We start from the raw sequence: 21,996 nt of genomic DNA on the forward strand, positions 1-21,996 counted from the left end.
AATGGATGAAATAAGCTTCTGACTTATACACTTAAATTTTGATAATGTTAACCGAATAGTTAAATAATTTCTGATTTGGTGGATTTTTTGCACGGTTGATTTTGAAAGGTGATTTAAAAAGTAGATGGTTCCAATCATCGAGAAAGACTTGCATAATGAGAAGGAGAATCGAGAAGGTACAAGTGAGAACGTTACTAGTATCTCCTTTATCAATTGTTGTAGTATGGAGACTCAAACGAGTGGTTAGTATCATGTTAACTTTAACAATTGATTAAGGCTTGAGCGCTTTTGTGTATTTGTATGTATAAAAATTAAATTAATGGACAAACTAAAACTCGATGAAAGATGAAAATATATAATGCCACGATTTACATTCGTAATTTGACATGCATAATTAGATATTAGCATGCCTCGATTAGAGAAAACACGAGTACAAGGAATATGCTAAAGGGAAAACCAAGTAAGATTTTATTCTGCATGCGCAAGAGTTTTTTGGTAAGAAGAAGACAAGAACATTGACGGTTTAGAGTTTTAAACTATATTTCATTTGACTAATAAATCATGATATTTAGCAGTTTCTGTGAAGCAGCCGTTGGTATTATCCATGTATGTCGGCAAGGCAAACAGCTACTGCACTGAAAGTATTTGCACACTTGCGCAGCATCTGAACACTGCCCTGTCCAGAAAGAGAGAGCTCAATCGATCAGTTAGATTAAATAGTCGATCATATTATATGAACAGTAACACTTTCACCTAATATTACTAATCTATTTGTTATAAAACCAGCAGACATAAATAAACACACACACACAGATACACACACACACACCATATTATTAATCTGTTTGTTACAAAACATTCATGGGTTCTGCAAATATATTAAAAATTTCACAAAACCGTGAATATTTACGTTTATAAAACCAGCAGACATACATACACACATACATACATATATCAACTTGGATCTGCATGCATATAGCTGGCATGGTCATGGCTTTTCTGTGTTCCTTCAATTCTGTGTCTCAATTGGGACTAAATCGATCCGTATTTTATTCTTAAAGAGAGAAGCTTCTAGATATACATCGGGTCAGTTTTTTTGGATTTAGGTCGGTTTCAAAACAACTATTTAAGTAAATAGGTCACTTAAATCTAACCTGTTAAGTTAACAAATCACTCAAGTTAACATGTTAAATTAAAAGATCACCCGTTTCAGGTGTTAAGTTAACAAATCACTCAATTTTAACTTGTTAGCAACCGATTCTATAACTCATGAATTGCAATCCAGCATCCAAGAACAGAATTTTTCAGAAGAAAAAACCAATTCATTTCCACAAATGCAGACAAAAACATCGCATGCAACCAATTCAGATTTAAAACCATTGAATTCTGAAAACAAAACATTCCTTGCGTGTAAAGAATCATTTCCTTAAATTGTGCGACAAAGTGTCGACCATCCAAAGCCAAGAACTATACCAAACCTTAGACAAATAAAAGTCCAAGATGAAATATAATTTAATTAAAGAACAGAAAACTACAAGATGATAGAGAGTTTGAGCTCCTTAATTTTTTTTATTCAGTTTCCTAAAGAGATTTCTTCATTCCCCAGACAAAATGCAAATTGTATTGGACCTTTTATAATTAAATATTCGTAACGAGTTGGGCCCAAAACAGATACAAATTTTTTGGAAAAACAAAAAATTGGATGTTGAGAGTGGGATTTGAACCCACGCCCTTTCGGACCAGAACCTTAATCTGGCGCCTTAGACCAACTCGGCCATCTCAACTTTGTTGGCAATTGTTGAAAGTATAATAAATATTTTAAATTATGTTTTCATAGGCAAATTACATCCCAATAAAAAATGGCGGATAAATTTCATTTACAATGCCAAAGTTCTATTCAGTGTTATGGCCTGTTTTACTGAAGGGAGAGAGTGGCAGAGGGGGATGAAGAAGGGTTTGAGGAATTCGCGTTATTTCTTGTGTATAGTGCTTTTATTTATAGTAGAATTGATAGGATTTCTTACCTTGCAAGTAATACAATCATAAAGGAATAGGATATTCTAGTATCCTAATTACGTTTTACTAGTGATTTGCACAATCACATGTGTTATAATTAATATCGCAACGTTCAAGCTATTTTTTTCTCAAATCTGGAAAGAAAAGCTCTCCGGACTAATATCGAAGCACCTCTTTGTACCAATTCAATGAACTGTAAAAAGTCTAGAAAAGTGATCATATCATGACAGATTATTGTCTAGATTTTTCAAAATTATGTAACGCTCAAGTTACAAAGTTATAAAGATACAGACTAACAGTTCCAGCATTAGTTTTTGTTTTCTAGTTTTGATCTGACATCTAAATTTTTGGTAAGCATCTAGAAAATGTTGAGTAGTCAATCTTCCATATAACTCGTGAATTGGTCTGTGTTAGGGATGACATCTTAAAAGTTGTATGTACTACATAATTTTACAGTAGAAATACTGTAAACTCTTTGTTTAATTACAAGTAATATTCTATATTAACCTATATTAAGGGAAAAAAGAAGATTTGAAGCCGATTGACACGTGATAGCTTGAAGAGAAATGCTTGAACTACTAAGATTATCAAATAGTTAGAAAACATGTATGAAAGTCAACTTCAACCTTCGCATCATCCAAGTTATCTATAAGAATTTAGAGAATTAGCTAATCCCTACTGCCCCTTAGTGCGTCCACCTCTACAAATAGTATGTGGTGGGTGAAGTGAATCACAACACAAAAGTATTAATTAATAAACATGTTGGATTAGCATCACGTCATTTGACAAGATTAAAAAAACATATCACAGTAAGAATATGCTTAAAAGGCAGTGGCCACTGGCCACAGGAGGATGACAAAGACAAAGCTAGCTAGGTTAATTAGTGGGAGCACAATTAGATGTGATGAATACAACTTTTTTTAAGGCTAGAAAATTCTTGTTTTCTCTTGGCATCTTCCTCTTCAATTAGGAAAACAGGCATCTACGGGTCAGTGTCACGAGTTCAGTATTGAGTTGAGCTGTAGGGTTTATTTGTGTTCATATAGCTCCTGGTTCGATATTGTTGGGACCTAAAAAGGACAACTCCGAGTTAATAAGGCTTTTCTCTTTGCAAGAGTTGGAAGAAACATTTTTCGTACGCAATTTTATTCTTATTTTGCAAATAAACTATTTCTACGATTTGAACTCATGATCTTTTGATCACAAAGTAGCAAGATACAACAAAAATGAAAATCACCAATTGCCCTAGAACGGGGCCACGGACTTGACAGTGAGACAAACAAAATACAAAAGATTTGACAGGTTAAGATGAGATATAGAGACTCGACGCGTTAGAGTGCAACGTAAAGATATGATTCGACATATTGAACGTTATTGATTTGATCAGTTTTTCAGAACTAATGAGAAAGAACACTCATCTGCAGTACTATCGACGTCGTATATATTAAGAATCGAATATCTTCCAATATTAGAAAATATTTGATCAAGTACGTGTCTGGAATTTAAAAAAAAAAAATTGTCAAATGGAAAACAGCTGTCTAGGGCATACGTGCATGTCAAGGAAGGAATTCCAAAAGTTGACAGGGTTGACGATGACTTTGTCTTTGGTGGGAAGACATATGCTATTCTCTTTCTTTCTTTAATTCTTTCTATGCCTCTAAAGAGAAAGGAGAAGCATCAACATTGAGTCGTGGGGATTCTTTATTTCTCCTTTTTCTGCATCTTTTTGTTTTTGCTTACTGTTTTTTTTTGGGACCTCAATGGCCATGACAATGACAAACATGTAAATGGTAAACTATGAAATTCTTTTATCTCACCCACTCCTACCATACAGTGTGTATATATTCTTTGGTTAGGAAGTAGGAAGATAAGACGCCTAACATCTAAATGCCTTTTTTTCTTTTTCTTTTTCATAAATTTGATTAGAGCAAAAGAAACACTTATATGAAACAATATATATTATTTGGTTTATGAAGTAGGAAGATGAGGCGCCTACATCTAAATGTCTGATTTAAGTACTTTGATCGTAGCAAGAGAAACACTTATATGAAACGGTTTATGTAATTTCTTTATTTATCTTTCTCTAATCATCTGATCTGATAAGAGAAATAGGTAGAAAAATATAATAATAAATGCTCTATTATCTAATAATTTCGATACGATAATTCTCGTTCTAAATAAGTAAGCATGTCTTAAACTGAATTACAGGTTAGTAGTTGCTCACATTCTCAATCCCTCGTCCTCACGAAGGTTAGTATAACTTTAATTACCTATCTCTGGCACCCTTGCCCATAGTATTAAGATTCCTAAATTATATTTCTTGGCATAAACAAATAAAGAGAAGGAAGTGAGTAGACCCCACAAACTGCACTGCTTGTGACTGTGTGCTTGGCCTTCCTTGTGAGTGAAACCCTTGTTAGTTATATTCATCTTATTTATACACTGCTTTGCTTCTCCTTCCGTTTTTTTCTCAGAACACACACACTAAACACCCACAAGCCAAAATCCAGAAGCTAATAGAGAAGAGAAACAATGAAGCAGATGAAGAATTACCAAAACTTTCTCATATTTTCTCTCTTTATTTTTCTTCTTCTCTCCAACCCATCATCTGCTCGTGCTCGTCTTCAGCAGCAAAACAAAGCTTCACTAACTGGAAGCAATGATCTCGTAAATGTATGATATATATATATCCCGCCCTCCTCCATTTTAATTTATCTTATGTGCGTGTTCGTCAATTTATTATTATATTTGAACGTTCTTCTTCGATATATTATTTGTTGGGTTTTTGTGGTAATTTTCTTCACAGCTGATGGGATCAGAAGAATGCGATGAGAAAGATGAAGAGTGTCTGCAGAGAAGGATGATTGCTGAAGCTCACTTGGATTATATTTACACCCAAAACCATAAGCCATAGACTTCGGATTTTCGTATATAAGTTGTATAAGAAATAATGAATAATTGTTTGTTTTTCTTTTTTGGTGCAAGCAAAAGCATATTAAGTAAGAAAATATAGTATCAAGTATCAACGTTGCCAATTACTGATTCCTCCTCCATTATTGTGATGAATTTTTGTGTCAGAAAGTGATTTTCACACTTTCTTTTTCTTACATCCATCTCTTCCTATTTTTTTAGCGTAGAAGGTGAAAACAAAAGTGCGAAAATGTTGTTGGAGGGTCATAATTCGAATGAAAAGCCATTGTTTTGGGAGAAATTCTTAGTGTAGGGGTAAAATTGGCTATTCCTAAACAAAACCCCTAAGTCTGTAATGTTTTAAACTAGTACATGTTTTTCGTTATAATTATTTTAGTCTAAATTTGTCTCTCATGCTCTCGATCACTAAAATAACAAATGTTTCAGAGACATCCATTCAAGTAAGTTTGTCATGCATATGCATTCATGATCAATTTGGCATATGCATTAACTATACAATATATTAGATCAATTTGGCATGAAGTCACGGTGATATGTCTAGAGAGAAAAGAGTATACTTGGGTTTATTTACATGATAGCTAGGATTTAATCAAAGCCCATGAGTTTCAAGTGTGAACAAAACCTTAGCATATACATCCGGATGAGTCACTTGATAATTTAGTTTTATGCCTTATTATCTCAACGCCTTCAAATGTTTTTGTTTTTATTTTTATCTCATCTATTTAGAGTTTTAAGTCATTTTGAAGTCTCCTACTGCAGCTTATATATAGATGGGATTACATTAGGGTTTCGTTTTGTAGTTGCCGGATGTTATTGATATAGGGGTCTGTGTTAAAAAGGAGTTGTGGTTGCTGCCATTGCGTTTTCGTGAAGGTGAAAAGGATGCTGTTGCTATATGAGAATAAGTTTTTTTAGTCTTGGATTGCTGCTGCACTTTCATTGTTTAAGTCATATATATATGATAGTCTACAACAACTACATGCATTATATAGATCCATTACTTGCTGCATGTTGTAGAATACATATATATTCTTATATATTGCTGCATGCTCTGAAGGTATGTATTGTAGTTTGCATTTGATGCACAGCACCATGCACTGAAAGCATCGTCATTCATATAACAGCAGAAAGTTTATTTTCCATGTCGGTTAGCAGCCTGTGTTTTTAAAAGAAAAATCATATTTTTCCCGTGAGGTTTATGGTAGAAAAATCAGTTTGTATTCACGTATTTTTTCTTTTGAAGAAAAATTTAGTTTTGTTCACTAATTTTTCATTGTGTTTTAATCGAAATCAATTATGAAATGTGCCTTGTGATTTTCATAATTGGTTGATTTCTAAAAATCATTTCATTTCATATATTCTACATGATCGCGTTAGTATCTTGCAAAGTTTGAGGAGACAGTGATTGGCGGCTGCTTTGGTGTCGTGTCACTTCCACTCAAAGGCTGAAGAGAGATCGAGTAGCAAAGCGCAGAGACAAAACTGCCTACTAGTATGCGTGTCTAGTTGATGAGTTTTGTAAGTCTTTCAGTACTCATTTCTTTTAGTGTTTGTCTTGGTTTGGGAGCCTGAGGATTTTTCCAGTGATGGGTTTTGCTTCGTTAACTCCTACATCCTTGTGCACTTTTTATGTATCGTTTTAATTGCATATGAGTACGATAGTTTGATATGTGATGTGAATGTGAATTTAATTTGAGAACTGAAAATTAAATTAAAAATTGAATTGGATTTTTAAATTGGAACCTATTCACCCCCCTTTTGGGTTAAACAAGTACCATCCTAGAACTTTCACTTAGACATTGAACCTTTTTTATGATTGATTTAGAACATATTCTCAGAAAAAGGTTGAATTCATGAAGTTAAATTGAGCAAGGAATAATACTGAATTATTGAGCGCAAGAAAGAAAGATTAAGATTTGAGAGAGTAATCTTTCAAAGTGGGATGAGAGATGTAAGAAAGGGCATCCTTGTAAGAAATATTGGCTTGTGCAAATAAGAAAAACGTTTTCATCATTCATGCATCTGGTGGCACCGTACGATTGGATATGTAGGCTCCACACATATGCCATGTCACCACCGTAACAAAATTCTTGCAAAACATAATACTTTCGCGGAACAATTAAGCCTCGTTTGCTGTCTAAGATTGAATTGTAATGGATGAATCTTTCAAATAGATGATACTAATTTTTCATTTTGAGAGGGATTAGAACGGGATCAGACAAAAGAAACTAATCCCTTCTAACACTCCCACTTTGGGGGGCTTTGCAACAGATTAAGCTTCCCTAACAAGCGTTCCGCCCTCAACCTTCGAGTTGGAAACAATTTTTTTATTACTTCGAGATTCCTTCAATTAGTAGTTTATCCATTCCAATTCAATCCACGACGGATCATAAACAAACACTACAGAAGCCAAAAAAAATGGCACTAAATTATGATGAAAGATCTCCACAAATGCATCTATCAAGCGCAAAACCGCTTCAGAGAGGTAAAAAACATAACAAATATAGCAAAACATCAACCACATAAGAAAGATCATTGAGATGGAAACTATCTCGCAAACGGATGTATTTCTTCTTCTCTCAAACTATGACTTAAACAAAAGGAAAATTGTAAAGGAGAAGCTAGTCGAAAGCTCTCACCACTATTTTGTGGCACAAGAAAAAAGGGCATTGAAGATTCACATCTAAAAACACGTTTATATAAACCTGGATTTCCCTCATAAGTTCGGAATGCATGGAGTTTGTCTCTTCAGCTTCGAGCTTCAAGCACTAAGCATCTGGTTCCTGCCAATAGTAAGAGGTAAGATCTTAGCATCTAAAGTCGAAAATTGAAGGTAGAAGACTAATAAAAGAAGGGCCCAAAAATTGACAATTATTTTTCCCACATGCTAATTAACAACAGCATACCAATTTAACATGGCTATCAGAGAGTGAACCTTCCACTGTACAATTTGCATGCACAATGGGACCTTTCAAAACACTCTCCTCTGTGGTTTCCATCTCACCGGCCCCAGATGGAATACTCATGTACGAAGCTCCTTTGAACATCCATTCATCCCTCTCTTGACAGTAAAAATCTTCAAAAATACCACCACATATAACACATACACATTGGTTTTCGTCTGCTGGAACTATGGGCTCATCAATATCCATCATCTCGTTAGGCTCGTCTATTGAATTGATGGCCTCCAATACCAAAGGGGGTCCTGTCCTTCCAGCAACCCAGCTGGTTAAATCTGGATACCACTTCCTTGATGCCATAACTGAACCATTACCTTCGGGATTTTTCGAAGCATGCCATTTCAAATGTCTCTCAAGTCGTTCTTTTAGTTTGAGCCTAAGGCCACATATGCTACACGTATGTGGAAGGTCATTAAAAAGTTCATCTATCACAGCTGGATGAAATTCTCGGATTTTATCTGGCTTAAAGGCAACGCCTATGAGGTTTCTTATTTCCGTCTTGGTAGATTGAGGTACGGCAGCAGATGTTTTAGCTACAGGTTCTGGGAGAGATGCATCATCAGTTTGGGATGTAACAGGACGACTTGGAGAGACTGAAACTGAAACTGGAGATACTGTCACTGATTTGGAGGCAGGTGCACCTAGGCTCTTGTTGTGCGGTTCAGTCAGCTTTTGGGATGGCACGGGAGTGGGTGACTCCGACTTTGATGCAGATATCAAACCCTTTGCAACTAAGGAGCTTAAAAGGTTTGAAATTGGATCTGAGGCATTATTCACCACAGTTGAACTTTCTGACGCACTGCCATCAAGAGAGGAAGGAGGTTGGCTAGGTGGAATTGGCAGATGTGCTACCTTCTTCTGTGATACATTTGAGGAAGCTGGCGAGTTCTCACCAGAAAGGTGACCTGATGAAGGTGCTGATGCAACCTTGGGCCCTGGGAGTGCAAGGGTAGGGGAGGGTCCACTTTGCAAGGGAGGCTGAACACCAGACTCTGATGGAATATGTCCCATGTCCCGACGATTCAAATTGGGCAGGCTAAAAGTAATTGATTTGTCAGAGAGTATTCCAGTCTTCATAACAGCAGCCAACAAACTACTTGTGCTCAACTGTCCTGAGGATTCTGCAGAAAGGACATTTGAAAGACCTGGTATAGAATCTCCAACAGTTGAGGGAGTTGAAAAAGTAGAGACCTGTGGCACATGAGGCTTCTTAATGCGACCGAAGGATTCAGACTCTATACTGTCTGGTTGTTGTCGAAAGGGGTATTTGTGACTTGATTGGATGTCAGGAATTGACGAAGATATATCTTGAGGCTGTGTTTTTGCTTTGCTGCCCAATCGAACATTGGGAGTCGGAATTGGCAAAGGGTCCTCAGCAAAGTCTTGGTCAGCTAAACTTTGCGAGTGATGACGGGGATGTACTGCAGATGTAGGTGAAGGAGAATATTGGTGCATCGATGACTGTTCAGATGGTGATGCAGCTCTCACAGACTGAAGCTGTTGTTTCCCTAAAGCTCCAGTAGGCCCTGCTGCTGCATTAAACCCTAGACATGACGTTCCGATTCGAGAAGACGCTACTTGTGCTCTACTTCCCATCCTGGCCACAGAAGAATCTCCACTTGTCGATAGCCCACTTAAACTTGAAGCATAACGCTCTGAATGAACCGAACTAATGACAGGAGTACCAGAAGGGGTCAGCCTGTCAACACCGATAGAGTCCTGCAATGTCCAAGGTGATGACATTCGCTGACCAAGAGCAGATAGGTCTTTCTGTTCAGTAGGATCAGCAGAGGTATCCAGATCAGCTGTTGATGCATAATCATTTACACCTTTTGGTTTACGCAACTGACCTCCAAAGCCCTGAGAATATGAGCAATTCCAATTAAGATTTTAAAAAAAAGTATCCTTAATAATGTAATGTAACAGGCGGTGCGAGTTTGTGCATCATAACGGGTAACACTAAGTGTTGAAAGTAAAAAGCATTGTATCAGTCCCAACAGGGATCAGCACAGTAACTATGTCAGTATCGTGTAAACTGTAAACTCTTATGCGAATTAGCCAGCTATCTATAAAAACTGAAGCACAAAAAAAATGGTTCCTGTATCTGCCTCCACACGTTGTGGCTGAGAAATTAACGTGAACCAGTAGGGTAATCAACCTTCAGGGTCCCAATTTTTCAATCAGTACAAATAATTGGAGCTTACCAATTTCTCTGAATCATCAGAAGCCCCGTGATCTTTTCTTGAGTTACTAGAAATATCTGGAGGGCCATGATCTGTTAATCTTGAGTTCATATCATCCCACATGAACTCCTCTTCCTCAGAGTTCTTCCAGCTACTAGACAGGCCACCACTGTTTCTAGTTGCAATGCCTGGTGCTGTCTTTAAGCGAGGATCAGCATTAGTAGATTTAGGTGCCGAGTAATTTGTAAGTCCATGCTTGATATTAAAACCATTTCTTTGGGTGGGCAGTGTTTCTGTAATCTTCCCACCAATTCTTCGCATTCCCGGGTTTGAATTCCTGTGAAGATCTGAACCATATTCGTATTCTCCATATTCGGCACCAATGTTCTCCTCATGAACACGAGCACTTAGTGCATCTGTATTGGAACGCTGCAAATTGTGCAAATGTTACATATAATCAAACTGAGGAAAAAAAGGGACAATAATACACACATAATATCAAATTTTACTTTACATACATGCAAATTAACAGCAGGATCAACCCATGGTCGTCCAGCACTGATACTTGCTGCTCTGGCTAGCATCTCTGCATCATCATCAATTGAGTTTGCCGTAACCCCAGAAAAGTCGCTAGCCATTCCTTTTGCCTTCATACCAAAAACCGGCATAAAAGAAATAAGTAAAAGCACTTATCTTTTCATAATGAACATGATGGTAAAATCAAGGTTGTACAAAGAAAACGAGTCAAGCAAAGAAATATACACTCTCAGATATTAAGTCATCTGGTAAAGAAATAAGATACTGCAGGAAAATATAAAATAAATTCTAAACTATAAGATCAATTTCTACGAATGAACTCTCTGACCAAGCAACATAGAAGTTTTACAACCTGATATAAGAATTCTAAAATTTGGCTGTAGTCTTCAGTGTTGAAAAAGCTCATCAGGGTATAGTTTTCAGATGATATTATTTATTTGTGCATAACTTTAACAATCCACCACCAAATCGTGGAACATCAATCCTAGGAGGCCAGGACACAATCCACATAGACCACGGACTTCAGAACTACTTACCCTTGCTGGCTGCTGAAGCCGTTGCCTTTCCAAATATTTGGGATTCACATGAATGCTATGTGCTGGTCGTTGTGACTGTGAATCTGGTCTTGATGTTGCTGCTCCAGAGGATGAACCATTTGCTGTAGAAGAAAATCCGAGTTCTTTCTCAATCATCTGAAGCGTCTGAGCAGGAAACACTCCTTTCCATGTTCCAAAAAGATGCCGCATGCTTTGATGTATAGGAGGTTCAACCTGCCTATATGCCTTGCAGAACACCTATAAGTTCAAAAAAAGGCAAAGAATTGGCAAAGTAAAAAATAAAGGGTCAAGTCTACCGTGGATTTTGACAAATACAGGTAGCAAGGACTTAGTGTGCAGACAAACATCTTTTTTATTTGAAAGATACCAGGTAATGGGTTAGCGTTGAACATCAGAGGTACCAAAGACAGTTGTATCCTAATGGCAACAAGTTGTTGCTCAAATTTAATACAGTTTCATATTGAATGTTCATCAACACATTCTTACATGTCGAAAGTGAAAAAAAATGCTTTGCATTAACTAGAAAAAGCATGATGAGAATCAAGCAGGAAATCTAACCTCAGGGAGTCTGGCAGCAAAATATTTGATATAATCCCTTCCAATATTCTTTACAATACTGTCCAAAAGATAAAGTGATGGTAACTTCTGCTCACTGGGAACCTGCAAATTACTATCTAGAATTAGATACCATACATTAGATGCAGCCAATATTATTTAGACAAATAAGCGATTAACACACCAAAGGCCTGGAACCAATGTTTTCCAGGAGTGTAGGGGGAAGGAGAATTTGTGTCAGTTTAGACTCTTCAAAGTTTAGACTCTTCAAACACATTTAAAAGATATCAAAAGCAACACAACCGCACGAATCATCACTTCTAAACTATCCCAGTGGCAGCAAACTTAGGATCATTAGGAGAAATACAGAAACTAAATAATGCGAGTAATATTTATTTCATTTGTTTATTTTTATGGTCATATTTTATGACTTGTTTTCTCATGCGTCCTCAAAAGACTTGGCTTTCTCATTCCAATTTCTGTCTCACAAGGATTCGAGTCACTGCCTTACGAGAACATTGAAAACTAACTAACAAGACATCCTGCACTCTGCCACTCATAGATAATGTAACATCTAAACAAACATCTCCAGGCACCAGATAATCAGAAAATACGCTCAGCTAGAACAGGAATGTATGCTATCAGAAGCCTAAAGGAGAGAAATTCAAGACTAAGAACAAATAACGGACTGAACATCTAAACCTATTAGACATATACAAGTGTATATAAATGTAATGCACAACATATATTTTGGTGGTAATCACACTAGGTCAAATATGCCCTCCATCTTTCAAATGTAAGGATGTCAATGAAATAGGCACTATCACTTTAGTGCTCTAACAAAACCTGAGGTTTGTATGCACACTCTGTTTTGGTGCTCAGCAAGATAAATACCGGTGAGTAAAACCATATGAGATCATGCACCTGCAGAGAGTCAGCTATCGAAGTCTTGCAGTGCATTACCATCAGGTCTAAAAAAAATCCCCAAAACTCTAGTAAAATAAGGTTCTTATATGCAACCACAACATATAATGCTGATTTTCTAAACATAGCGGCATCTGTTAGGCTATGAAAGTGGTTTTCCTCCCCTTTCAAATGCTGCAATGTTGTTGTAAAAAGAAAAAAAAGGGCTATATGCAGAGATTTCCTGTGTAAAGCCATAGCCATAAGGATAAGATTTATTTATTTGGTTTCGAAACCTGCAACAGCTCATTCCACAAAACCCGTATAATCGCAGAATGTCGAAACTATTCTCTCGTGTAATTATATACAGCCTCATTTGTGAGCAATGGATTAAACAAATTCTACACAGGCTGCCAGAAAATGATGGACTGGAACCTGTTAAACCTGGGAGAATATCAGGAAAACATAATTGATTACACGTACAAAGCCTGACCAATGTTAACTGCAGCCAAACCCTCAACTCAATATCATACTGGAAATGTAAGATTGAATGTTTATTACTTTGACGGGCTCATTGGCGAATACAAACATTCCCACTCACAGTCAACACTAGACAACCACACAGCACAAAGCTTTGTTATTTGCATTGAGAAATTAAACAAACATTTAACGGGGCAAACTTTCGGAACAGAACTTTGTTCACTAAATTATTGGCATAACACAAGACATGAGCACTAACACATTTTAATTCTCATTTGCCAACTCCATCCCTTTCTTTTTCATTTTACAAATCGAACCGAAACAACTGGCATTATAACCAAATATTAAACAAAAACACAGCTACATACACAATGTAAAGCTTAGTTTCACCTCAATAATGTTGCCGCATACAGTTGCCGCCACCGACTTCGCGGCGTGGACATTCTCGCCGGCAATTATCGTCAAATTGGTAATAATTGGCTTTGAATTGAAGGTGAGCTCCGCCAACGCCGTCTTGTACTGGCTCACAAGCTCCTGATGCTGCAGTGGCTGCGGCACATAGCCCCCACCCCCGCGATTCGGATCATCGCTCCCCACGTTTCTATCACTCACTCTGAACCTTGACAGCACTGGATTAGCTCCACCAACGGGTCTCTGCCCAAAAGCTCGGCCATTCGGGTTTTCGGCCAATCGGGGCTTCTTCAGGCCTGGTTCATTCGATCTGCTAAACGGCCTACGCGAGCTCTCCATTTCCATCACAGTCTCAGAAACCAAAACCCTAACCCTAAATCCCTAATCTTCGATTACAGTTCAGCCAAAGGCCATCAATTAAAATAACAAAAAAAATCAATTCAAAACTGTATACTGCTAACAGCAAAAGCCCTAGTTATCGACACGATAATTAATAAGAAAACCCTACGTACATGGATGATTATCAATACAAGCACTGATTCTTCTTACAGGAATACAAATTAAATTGAATAAAACAAAAACAAAATTGAAAAATCGGAGCCGAGATTGACGATTGGGGAATTGGGAATTAGGTTAGATCAAGAACAAGGCGATGAAGAAGAAGAGTGCATCTGCGTGTGAGGGAGATACATATCGGGGGAAGCCGGGAAGGTCCTCTTAAGACAACAAAAATAAATAAAGAATTAAAATTAAAACGATGAAAAAGGAAAAGGAGTTCTTTTTTTGTTTTTTTTTTTTTTGGAGAGAAAAACAGGAGCTTTCATGAATCAAGATAGGAAAAAAGGTTTTTTTTATTGCCTTTCTTCAAGCTTGTTTGAATATAATTTTAAAATAACTGAAAACGATTTTGGTGAAAATATTTTTAAAAATAATTTTTAGTAAAAACGTTACTAAATCTTTGAAAAACATTAAAAGTGATTTTTAAAATAAGCACATAATTGATGTTTATTGTAGATAACACTTAAAGTGCTTTTGAAATCCAAAATCATTTTATTTAAAAGCGATTTCAATTATTTTAAAAGTACATCCAAATAAGTCCTGCGATGTTTGAAATTTCTTTGACAAACTTTTTAAATTTTGTTTAACATCAACAAATTTTGTTAATATTTTTAGAATGTCGATAAATTGTTATATAATATTTTTTAATTCTCTTTTTAATTTTTTCTATTTTGTATCAAATTTTTAGAAAAATAACTATTATTGGTATCGATATCATTGTGTATATCTGTATTTGTTTATTATTATTTAAATCGATATCAATATTTTAAACATTAGATGCGTCGAAGAAATAAAAAAAGAATGGGCTTACGATGGGTCGCAAAAGAAAAGGTTGATGGGCCGAAGAAGGCCGAGCAAAGCAGTTAACGAGCCCACAAAACCCTAATGCCATCAGATCAGAGTCCATAGTCGTCCCCGTCGTTTTGGAATAAAACCCTAGCTTCCCCTCCCAAGTCCTGCAACTGTATTTCTCAGAGGGTTTTACATTTTGCAGCCAACCATGTTGCAACCCCAGAAAGGAAGGGCCACAAGAGAGCCAGAGGGTTCGCAGCCAACCTCGTTGCAAGTGAGAACTCCCAAGACTGGAAAGGCCAGAAGAGAGCTAGAGAAACGTGCCCCCAAGATCGTAAGTTCCTCTCATCTGTTTGTTTCTCGGGAAAATTACGTATTTTCCCGTGTCCAAAAGCAAAATTTCAGATATTTTCAACTTGGTATTGGTTTTTTTCGATTTTTGTATTGATTTTCATGTGGGTTTTTATAATTTTGAAGGTTGAGACCGGGAAGAAGACGTTGATTCTTCACGGTAGGAAGACGAGCAGTGTGATTAATTCTGTGTTATCGGACCTTTACCATTTGAAGAAGGACAGTGCTGTGAAATTCAGCCGCAGGAATGAAGATATTAGCCCTTTTGAAAGTGGAGGTGATACTTCCCTTGAGTTCTTCTCTCATAAAACCGATTGCAGCATTTTCGTCGTAAGTACAAAACTACCTCAGCATTTTGCTCCTCCTGTAATTTAATTTCATGTGAGCTTGGTATGTGTACATATGTGCGTGCGTGTGCGCGCGCGCCTGTATAATGCAATTGTTTTCTGTTTGGGGTTTGAAAGGTTATTTGGATTTCAATAGTGTTGCAGTATTTGCTTAGTTTTACATGTTTAATTGCTAGCATTGATGAATGTTTGGTTGTTTTCTGTTATTTCTTTGAGCTGCCCATTAAAACGAATGCGTTTCTGATAGAAATCTTTGGTTTCTATTTGTTAATATTCTTTCAGAGTTCTGGAAATCGTTGATTTTTCAGTTTATGTTTCTACAATGGACCTGCCTCATTGATCCTCTTGTGACATTTGCAATGGATTTGGTAGGCGAACAAACTGTTTTTAGGCAGATGTTTGGACATTGCAGACGCTGAATTCGTAATACAGTATAACTAAAAGCGGCTCGCAATCAATGATAATATTTGTATTTGTATACTATTTCTAGCTATCATCCTTGATTTTGGAATCCCATTGCTTGTCACCCACTTGTTAGTTCCATTTTACCGTTTTAGTTGTGATTTGGACTTTACCTTGAACGCTTCAGCCTATATCTTGAATTTTATGGGTTGCTACATATACTCATTTTTCAAAATATATGCATGGTGGTCGATGTTTTTCCCATTTCCTAAACCGAGTTCTTGACTTGCCCTCTTTAGAATGCTGAGACCCTGTGTTGCCTAAGTACGATCTGGCACTGTATCTCATGCTTGTGTTTATTTTCCCGATTTCTTTAATGTAACTTTTAATTGCTTTTATTGCAGTTTGGCTCTCACTCAAAGAAGCGGCCTGATAATCTTGTCATAGGGAGAACTTATGATCACCATATATATGATCTCATAGAGGTTGGGGTTGAAAACTATAAACCATTGGAATCATTTACATATGACAAGAAACTAGCACCACGCGTGGGCACGAAACCTTTTGTTTGCTTTATTGGAGAAGGATTTGAAAGTGCCGGAGAACTGCAACATTTGAAGGAAGTTTTGCTTGATCTGTTGCGAGGAGAGGTTTATCTCTGCTGCCATTTTGTTGATATTACTCGTGTTTGAATTTAAGAGGGATATTAATATATACATAAAAATGATATGTGCAGGTTGTAGAGAAATTAAATCTTGCTGGTTTAGACCGTGTATATATATGTACAGCTATATCTCCTAAGAAAGTGGTTCTTACTCAGTGTGCATTGCGACTGAAAAAATCTGGCACAGTAGTTCCACGGATGGAACTAGTTGAAGTTGGCCCCTCCATGGATTTAGTAGTTCGTCGGCATCGTCTTCCTAATGAAAGCCTTAGGAAAGAAGCAATGAGAGAAGGCAAAAATCAGCCGAAGAAGGTTGAATTATTAAATCTCCTCATGATTTCTCGTGTTTCTTTTGCATGTGACATGTCTAACACAATTCCTCTTCCTACTTCCAGGACAAGAATATTAAACAAGACCTACTGCGGGGCAAGGTTGGGAAAATCAACATCCCGGATCAAAAGGTAAATGGAGAAAAATTGATTATTTCCTTTAGCTGTTGTTTTGTGGTCTAGAGGGCGAGCTTTAGTTTATGTTACCCGAACCATTTCTTCTCTGTTTTGCGTCGTTTTCTACCATACATTTTGCCCCAGTACGCTGATGTTAAGCATGTTTAACTAGACATAGGTTGATTCTTGCATGGCATTAACTTTTGAGCACTTATATCTGACATTTGTTAATTGTTTGACAAATTCCTTGTTTTTAGATTGGAGATACGGTGTATTATCACACAAAGGTTGGTGATACATTTGTGCCGAGCAAAACAAAGGGAGTTAAAAGGGAGCGCCGTGAAGCTAGAATGAAACACGAAGGTAATGAGCGTGCACCAAAGGTTCAAGACATGCTTGAGCCCAAGAAAACAAAAAAACTTAAAAGGGAGCGCCGTGATCCTACAGCTACTGAGGATGCCGAGTGATTCGCTTTGGACAAGCAGACAGCTTTTCGGCCAATGCTTGCAAGGATTAAAGTCAGAAGGTGTAATGGATCCGAAGGGCTTGGGATTTTTGTTCTTCCCATATCTCATAGATTCAGCTAATTATATAAGTTGCATGCCTAGCAGGAGTTATATCTGTTGTAATCATTCTGCTTTCCATTGTCGCTTCCATCCCGCGAGTTTAAATTAGTTACTGCAACAGCATTTTTGACTCGGAAGATTGCGTTATTCGACCCTCCAATGTTAGATTGGCACTATGTTATGTAATATTTCCCCTTTCTAGTTATATTTCAGGAATGTTTGCTTTCTACATTTAACTAAATATGAATTATTCAGTTGTTCAAGTGATAGCACATAAATAATGTACTTGTTATAGTGACATTGGACATCCGAATCTTCGATCTACACTAATCTTAACACATTTCACCGGCTTCAAGTTTGAACGGTCGGCTTTCCTCGAAATAATAAACAACGGCAGTCGGAGCCATGCGCGCTCCAAATAGGTTGGCTCCAAATCGGTGTTCGAAAGGTAGAAGGTAAGTTCAGAAAGGCTAGCAGTTCAAAGCACCTCTTCACTGACGCACACCACAATGCTTCTTCGGTACTTATATTCATACCCCCAACTGGAGAAATGAAGTCGAAAAGATTGAAGTCAAATTTGTGCCGCTAAAAGTTGGCAGACCAACAAAAAGAATAAATTTAAGAGACTGACCTAATTTCTGTACCTGTTAAAACTTAAGACAGTTCTTTCTGGACTTCGACGAGCTCGAATGGGCAATCCGATACTCATGCCACGTTCCGATAGAAGTGAGCTGTGCTTCGAGAGGATAAAGACCTGCATTTTCATAGCTCAAAGTTATCTGTTAGCGACAGAACTACGAGATTAATGTAGCCTAGAACTAGAAGGAATGCAACTTATGAAATGAACGAGTACAGTTACGAAAACAACCAAATGTCACGGTGGAAATCGAAGATTAAGAAATAAAAGCGGATAATAAAGAAAGAATGAAACTTTGATATCAAATTAATATAATCATTCATAATTGTCCATATAATAGACCCCTGCAACTGAGAATGACTAGGATCCGAAAGGGCAGCTAATGCAGCCCTATGGATCAGTAGTTTTAGATGCATCTTCTTTCGGCTGGCCAGCTGAACTCTCGGGCTCATCGAATGCAGAATCATGGGCTGGAGACTTATCAATGCCTGAGCCTCCTGCTTCTTGCAGGGGACCGATATCCCAGACATCTAACAATCCGCCCGTGACTCCCATCTCTGGCACATCATAGTTGACCGGATTACCCCATAACTCATGGCTAGAACTTGACATACCAGCACTGACACCAAAACCCATGCTCCATATGTCTTCTTGTTTGATCATGCTCTCCATCCCTGGAGAAAAGAGTTCCGGAAAAGTCCCTTCATTCGCCAAATCCTCCTGGAAAGAGACATAACACTCCGGATTAGCCTCTTGTTGTGGGCTCAGAACACTCTTCCCTTTGAAAAAAGGATCTTCAGTTGCCATGCTTGATGCCCCTTCCCCCTCTTGCTCTGGTGTTTTGAGAAATCCTTGTGTTGCTGCTAATTCATCTAGTGCAGGATCCGCAAATTGGAATGGCGTGCTTACTGAACCTAAACCCAGTTTTCCTGTCATAACTTGTGAAAGATAATCAGGAGATTGTTCAAAAGGAACTGGATTCGAATCCAGGGCTGTGGAGGATGTGGTTCGGTTTCTCCAAGCAGGCTGGTACTTCACAATCTGGCCTTCCATATCGGCATCTGATTTACCGAGTTCATGCTGCTGATGCTTAACAAATTTCCGCCTCACCCTTGAAGGGCCTATATCTTCCTTTCCCGTTTTTATTTGAAGTCGGGCTACGAATGCCAGGTTCTGAAGCATCTTGGCCAAGAAAGAAAACATCTGCTTCTGTCTCTTCTCTGCTGACTGAAGCCTCTGATTCACTACCTTCATATGGTCAACTGTGCCCCGGTGCTGCTGCTGCAATTCAACCAACTCCTGCATTAACACACTCCTCTCCTTCCGCAACATCTCTATCTCACCTTCCACTCCAGATTTTCCTTCTTCCGCGGAAGGCCCGATAAAGCTCCCTATTTGGAGAGACTGAGGTGACTTGCGTCTCTGGATCCTCTTCAACAAATGTCTTTGGCCCCTCTGAAAAGCTTCGTTCGCAAACTCCCACTTATCTGGGTCAACCTTGCGAAACCCCTGAATACAATACCCAAAATAATTCAAGAATGAATGGGAAAGCAACGGTACAGAAATCAAATTCAAAAGACAGATATGATTATTTAAGTAGTAAACAAATTATCACAGAAGACAATGGAAAGCCATCAACTTTCATGCATATGAACAGCTGAACCTCGCAATACAATCCGCATTAACAAGCAGTGGTAGGGGAAGGGGAGCAGTTGAGATGATAACATATGGAGATCTTAAAATCTTTTGCAGTAACATGTTTCAAAAGGAACCTGACGTCTACCTGCAGAAGATGAACTCCCCTCTCCAGTACATAGTCAGAGGGGAAGATGTTTTTCTCGGAGGACGATCCTAACTACAAAATCAATAAAAAAACGCCCTCTAGCATAAACACCTCTACCATTTCCATTACCTTCACTATACTAAGTTTCATGATAAAGACAATCCTTACAAGCATGTTATACTATCCCGAGAGATGATTACATGCCGGTTAAGGTAGAACCACAGAAACCATTATCATTATCAACAACAACAACATCATCACCATTATCCTAAACCATCATCATCATCATCATCATCATCATCATAAACAATCATCATCAACCATCATCACCATCATCAAGAACAATAAAAGCAGTAATTCATCTTTCACTCACCTGCGTAAACTATTGGAAAACAATAATAAAATCGTCAAGAATTCCATGGAATGAATCCTTTATTATTTCATTTTGGTAAATTACATAAGAATCTCTACACATACAACAAATTGGGAGTTAAGAATACAACACCAACTCCTACAAAGTCTTACATCGCGAGCTTAATACAAATACTAATCGCCTCGGTTACATCTATACAAAATTAACCTCATCAAACCCAATTCAGACAACAAACAACAGATTTAAACACAGAGAAAAAAAAACAAAAGAATTAAAGAACAAAAAACAGACAAAAAATTTACAGACAGATCATAGCAGCCAATACAGGTTGTGCTACTGCAATATACCCACATAAGTATTAAGCTGCCGCACAAAACTTGAGAAATTGTTGTGCTTGAAGTTCCTCGGCAAGATGAGCCTGGAAAACTCCAATGGGTCCCACACCACGAAGCTGCCGCCGCTGGAGCCCCACGATATGATCGGGTCGAGCGATGGGTCCTCTACCAAATCGAAAGTCTTGGACAGAAACGGAGGCACCGGAGTGCCCTGTAGACATTCCAGAGGCCGCGGCGGAGCAACCACGTCCTCCGCATCGCCGCCGCCCATAGACGACGTCGGAATTGAAACTCTTTCAGTGAAGTCGAAAGCACCCAATGGGTTTACAGAACAGAAGGCTTCGAATTCCATCAGAGGAGAAGTGGACGAAGGAATCGACTGAGAACCCATTAACGATTCCGGCATTTCCGATCGAAATGCCGATAACCCAATTGATTCCGGGTCGAATCCAGCTGAAATTGGCGGAGAATTTGGGTGGCTCCCGTCTTTTGGGTCCATGGAACGAAATTCTCACTCTTTGTCAATGGCAGTGAACTGGGTAAGAGAGAGAGAGAGAGAGAGGTGGGTTCTGGTGGGTGGGTGAAAATGGGGGGTTCGGGGAGCGTGGGAGTGGGCATATAAGGGGGTCGAATAGTTACGCCGACTAGGTGTTCGGTAAAATTCCTGAGAGAGCGGTCAAAGGCGGTGGAGGTTTTTCTACTGTAGCAGTCATCTTCTCGGTCATCCCACCTCCGATCCATGTGGGGCTCCCTACAATTTGAGAGCGTTTCAGCACCGACCTAGTGAGAGAGAGAGGGGGAGAGAAAAGAAAGAAGGGGGGGGGGGGGAGGAAGTTTCCGGGGAGCAACGCTTGTTTTGAAAATCAGTTATGGTCGTTCTGTTCCAGAGGGGGCCCAGTGGGCTTGAGATATTTTGTCCGGACCGCGTGCCGCGTGCGTGCGTCTTTGGTGGGGTTTGGTATATATTTTTGAAAATGATACGGTGGGTCGCTGTGTAATACTTGGGGATGAAGGGAGCGGGGAGGACCAATCAGGATGCGGGATTTGATCAGGGTTCGATTTGGGAGACAAGTGATAGCGTTTCGACGTCCTATTGATTGATTTAAAGACACGGAGAATATTTATGCTTCGTCACCATGTTTGTAAACAAAACAAATAAATTTTTTTAAACAAACAATATTATCTAAGGTTCGAGAGCTAAACTTCACA

At 38.3% G+C, this 21,996-nt stretch overlaps 3 protein-coding genes, 1 long non-coding RNA gene and 1 other non-coding gene across 5 annotated transcripts; 2 read left to right on the plus strand and 3 right to left on the minus strand.

Moving 5' to 3' along the window:
• Positions 1–1,703: 1,703 nt before the first annotated feature.
• Positions 1,704–1,784, minus strand: TRNAL-AAG (transfer RNA leucine (anticodon AAG)). The gene has a single exon. It is a non-coding gene; the product is annotated as a tRNA-Leu (tRNA).
• Positions 1,785–3,940: 2,156 nt separating this feature from the next.
• On the plus strand, positions 3,941–5,078 carry LOC137744789 (uncharacterized). The gene is made up of 2 exons (XR_011069629.1): positions 3,941–4,689; positions 4,823–5,078. It is a non-coding gene; the product is annotated as an uncharacterized lncRNA (long non-coding RNA).
• A 2,270-nt stretch (positions 5,079–7,348) lies between these two features.
• Positions 7,349–14,258, minus strand: LOC137744787 (polyadenylation and cleavage factor homolog 4-like). The gene is made up of 7 exons (XM_068484585.1): positions 13,513–14,258; positions 11,743–11,844; positions 11,164–11,421; positions 10,609–10,737; positions 10,112–10,519; positions 7,854–9,767; positions 7,349–7,730 (listed from the first exon to the last, which is right to left on the minus strand). Exons 1-7 carry the CDS (start codon positions 13,876–13,878, stop codon positions 7,716–7,718), a joined length of 3,192 nt encoding a protein of 1,063 aa, XP_068340686.1. The 5' UTR covers positions 13,879–14,258; the 3' UTR covers positions 7,349–7,715.
• Positions 14,259–15,032: 774 nt separating this feature from the next.
• On the plus strand, positions 15,033–17,922 carry LOC137745578 (ribosome production factor 2 homolog). Its single transcript, XM_068485550.1, has 6 exons — positions 15,033–15,217; positions 15,361–15,564; positions 16,388–16,633; positions 16,720–16,959; positions 17,043–17,108; positions 17,351–17,922. The coding sequence occupies exons 1-6, from the start codon at positions 15,092–15,094 to the stop codon at positions 17,558–17,560; spliced, it is 1,092 nt and encodes a 363-aa protein (XP_068341651.1). The 5' UTR covers positions 15,033–15,091; the 3' UTR covers positions 17,561–17,922.
• Positions 17,923–18,057: 135 nt separating this feature from the next.
• LOC137745577 (heat stress transcription factor A-3-like) lies at positions 18,058–21,588 on the minus strand. The gene is made up of 2 exons (XM_068485549.1): positions 20,804–21,588; positions 18,058–19,805 (listed from the first exon to the last, which is right to left on the minus strand). Exons 1-2 carry the CDS (start codon positions 21,284–21,286, stop codon positions 18,687–18,689), a joined length of 1,602 nt encoding a protein of 533 aa, XP_068341650.1. The 5' UTR covers positions 21,287–21,588; the 3' UTR covers positions 18,058–18,686.
• Between the last annotated feature and the right edge of the window lie 408 nt (positions 21,589–21,996).

The sequence above is a fragment of the Pyrus communis genome, chromosome 9 (genome assembly GCF_963583255.1).
Source record: "Pyrus communis chromosome 9, drPyrComm1.1, whole genome shotgun sequence".
Classification (NCBI taxonomy): domain Eukaryota; kingdom Viridiplantae; phylum Streptophyta; class Magnoliopsida; order Rosales; family Rosaceae; genus Pyrus; species Pyrus communis.